Source organism: Nannobrachium achirus, assembly GCF_963921795.1.
Source record: "Nannobrachium achirus genome assembly, chromosome: 21".
Lineage (NCBI taxonomy): Eukaryota > Metazoa > Chordata > Actinopteri > Myctophiformes > Myctophidae > Nannobrachium > Nannobrachium achirus.
Window position 1 is genome coordinate 1,338,241 of NC_137828.1, and position 3,998 is coordinate 1,342,238.

At 48.1% G+C, this 3,998-nt stretch overlaps 1 protein-coding gene across 1 annotated transcript in view; it reads left to right on the forward strand.

Annotated features, from left to right (window-relative positions):
- Window positions 1-1,046: 1,046 nt before the first annotated feature.
- Window positions 1,047-3,998, forward strand: part of ptchd1 (patched domain containing 1) — a gene marked incomplete at both ends in the record, with an annotated part of 45,173 nt that continues 42,221 nt past the window's right edge. Inside the window, one exon of the mRNA XM_080752377.1 lies at window positions 1,047-1,058. Coding sequence (XP_080608503.1) covers window positions 1,047-1,058 — 12 coding nt within the window. The remainder of the gene's footprint in view (window positions 1,059-3,998) is intronic.

A 3,998-nucleotide genomic window follows, 5' to 3' on the forward strand; every position in this document is an offset into this window, starting at 1 on the left:
CTGACTGACTGACTGACTGACTGACTGACTGACTGACAACCGACTGACTGACTGACTGACTGACTGACTGACTGACTGACTGACTGACTGACTGACTGACTGACTGACTGACTGACTGACTGACTGACTGACTGACAACCGACTGACTGACTGACTGACTGACTGACTGACTGACTGGCTGGCTGGATTACTGATTGACTGACTGATATTGACTGATACTGACTGGTATTACATTGATTATTGTCAAGCCCTAATCAGAGTCAGCTGTGAAGAGCCTATACCACCGCACATCTTAGGTGATCAGCTATCCACCTAAAGTGAGAAAACAAGTGGAGGCCATCGTAGTCAGTCACGGTGAAGTCCTATCACTGTGACTGGCTGGTCTAGATCGACCAATCAGTGAACGGGGTGATGGCGGGCCGATCTGTCTGATAGTAAAAACAGAGAGATGTGTCAGGGTTCGCGGTGAAAAGCTCTTCACAGCGAGTAATGACGTAATGTTGTAGTTGTATGACTTAAAAAGACTACACCGCGGTGGATAGCTCATCACCGCGGTGCCGACTATGACAGGGGCTTAAGTCGCTCTGGAATAAGCGCGTCTGCTAAATGCCTAAATTGTACTGACGAGCTGGCTGACTGACTGACTGACTGGCTGACTGACCAGCTGACTGACTGACCCTACCATCTTGGTGTTCGGAAGGACATAGACCCTACCATCCTGGTAGTGGGAAGGACATAGACCCTACCATCCTGGTGTTGGGAAGGACATAGACCCTACCATCCTCTAGGTGACGGTGTTGGGGAGGACATAGACCCTACCATCCTCTAGGTGACGGTGTTGTGGAGCGTTTAAACCCGACCCTCCTCTACGGTGCCGTCCCACCGCGCTGCTCCCTGATGCCCCGCACCGAGGCGCCCCCTGCTGCATGCTCTGCGTTCCGTTCCGCTTCTCCTCCGGCCGTCGCTGGGAGTCGCTCTCTGCCGCCCGGGAGACGCGGCGGCCGCGGCGCCTCCCCGCCACCGCCACTAGGGGGAGCAGAGCCAGCATGCTGCGCAAGGTAGGAAGACTTGTTGGATGTTTCATTATAGCTGAGTTCCTTGACTACCTCCCTTAACGATGGAGTTCCATGATTTTCCCCCTCTAAAACATGATTATCAACTATTATGATTATACTGTCTAGGAGGAAGATTTTTTTTAAAGTGTACAGAAAGAGTTAGAATTTATTTTTTTATGTGGCCACACCCACCAGTTCATTAAGTATGCCTGGTTGTCAAGGTGGGTGGTGACACAGCTGAAGTTAGCCACACCCACAGCGTTTGGTGAATGGTAAAAGGGGAGGGGTTGATTCTATGATGTAATTGCATCTGTGTTTTTGGACCGGCACTTTTGACCCACAAGGTGGCAGCCTCTTGGAAAGAGAATGCAAAGGGAATACATAGTTGCAGACTTTGCGTTTATGCTGAAGCAGATGCATTCTCCGGTTTTCCCCCTCTGTCCAATCGGGTGAGGCGAAGGCGGAATGTGGGGGGTTCCGGAATTGACCCTTTGTCAAGTCCCGCCCGTTGTCCCGCCCCGCTTCACAGCCATTGGTTGCTGTGTCTTGGTGGGACACTCGGTGGGACACTCCATCCACTACCATTTTAATTCAGTTGCTTCATATTGTTATTCTGTGTTCAATTCAACTTTCAAACTTGGTTTCAGTCAAATGGAGCTGCTGCTCAGTGGCAGTATAGTGACTCAGCATGTTTTTAAATGTTTTTATTTCTCCAAAAATTATGTTTTAGCAAATTCAACATAAAAAAGGCGGGGGACCGTACCTATGCTCCCTAGGTTCTGTGTTCCCCATTTACCCCCCCAAAAAAAGGTTCTATGTTCCCCGCTTACCCCAAAAAAGGTTCCATGTTCCCCAGGTTCTATGTTCCCTACATCCACACAAAAGGTTCTATGTTCCCCGCTCAACTTAAAAAGGTTCTATGTTCCCCACTCATCCAAAAATGCTGGAAACATTCATTTCTAATTTTAATAATAATTCAAAACACCCAATAATGGGGAGAAATTACGAATACTAGTGGGACAGGGGGCACTAGGGACATCTGGGCACCATACATTTGTTATGACTGGGCATCTGGACGAGTGGGCACCTGGACATCTGGGCAATAGGGACATGTGGGCATTTGGACGACTGGGCACTTAGGGGTGGAGACAGACACCTGGGCACCTGGGCAACTGAGCTCCCTAAATTAGGATTGCCCACATGTTGCCCCATGAGAGAGGCCATAGAACCTTTTTGTCGGGAGTGTGGGTGGGGAACATAGAACCGTTTTGGGGGGGAGTGGGGAACATAGAACCCATAGAACCTTTTTTTAGGGGGGAGTGGGGAACATAGAACCTGGGGAACATAGAACCTTTTTTAGGGGGAAGTGGGGAACATAGAATCTGGGGAACATAGAACCTTTTTTAGGGGGGAGTGGGGAACATAGAATCTGGGGAACATAGAACCTTTTTTAGGGGGGAGTGGGGAACATAGAATCTGGGGAACATAGAACCTTTTTTAGGGGGAAGTGGGGAACATAGAACCTGGGGAACATAGAACCTGGGGAACATAGAACCTGGGGAACATAGAACCTGGGGAACATAGGACCTGGGGAACATAGAACCTGGGGAACATAGAACCTGGGGAACATAGGGTGGACCCCGACTGCCAGGCTTTGGGACAGAATGCGCTCTCTGCATTTTTAGTCGGCCCGCGCACAAAAAGAGATTATCCGCTGGTGACCGTACTTTGGTGTGAGTGCAGCCTAACAGTAGTATTTCTACATCGCAGTATTGATACGTTTACTTTACCCAAGATGAACTGCCATGATTCCCCCCCCCCTAAAACATGATTATCAGGTATTATGATTATACTAGGAGGAAGATTTTTTTCCAAAAAAGTGTACAGAAAGAGTGTTTTTATGTGGCCACACCCACCAGTTCATTAACACTTTGCCGTCCGAAATAGAATGGTGGTTGGTAGATTAGCCGTGAAATTTCTATTATTGTATTGTGATCTGAGACATAATATTATGTTTATAAACATGAGCCCGCCGCCCCTCCTTCTTGGACAGCGCCGTTGTTTTTTTTTTTTTTTTTTCCCCAGGTCATTAGCTCACCGTGATTTTCTCGATCTCCGTTGGGATAGAGTGGTGGTTTTGGCCGAGCATCGATCTCCCCGTGTGTTTCGCACGATCCATGCATATAGTCCAGGAGTGACTGAACAGTCGATGTGTCCACTTTGGATAGCCTAGCACCTAGCACTCCAGCTCTGCTAGTGCTAACGTCCAAACAACAAGTGGGTGGGAGGAAGGAAGGCTGAAGAAGGAAACGCCATGAGAGTCACTTCTGCTCATGTCAGACCAGCCATGAGCTATCAATGCACGAGTGGTGACTAGGGAAGGTTAGACGATCGCCGATTTTTGGATGAAAATCATTTATTTCGGTAAATACGGGAAAGTATGGGAAAAGACGATTGGCTGCCCCTCCCGCCCTAGGAAGTCCGATATAGTACGGTTTTAATATTAAGGGGCTCCCCGTGGCTTGGAAAGGGTTAAGTATGCCTGGTTGTCATGGTGGGTGGTGACCCAGCTGAAGTTAGCCACACCCCACAGTGTTGGGTGAATGGTAAAAGGGGAGGGGTTTTTCTATGATGTCACTCTATCTGTGTTTTTGGATCGGCACTTTTGACCCACAAGGTGGCAGCCTCCAGGAAAAAACCCAAAATGCAAAGGGAATACATAATTGCTCATAACAACCACACCAGGGGGTCTAATGAAGTACTGTCAACCTCCTAGACACAAGAAAACCGGAAAAAGTACCAAATATAGTAAGCATGATCGCAATCGCGAAATTATTTAACCCCCATACCAACCACATCTTTCAAACATGGCAGCCATGTTTGTTAACATTTGAAGAAAACATAATGGCTGCTATCTCATGAATGCCTGAACGGATTTCCAAG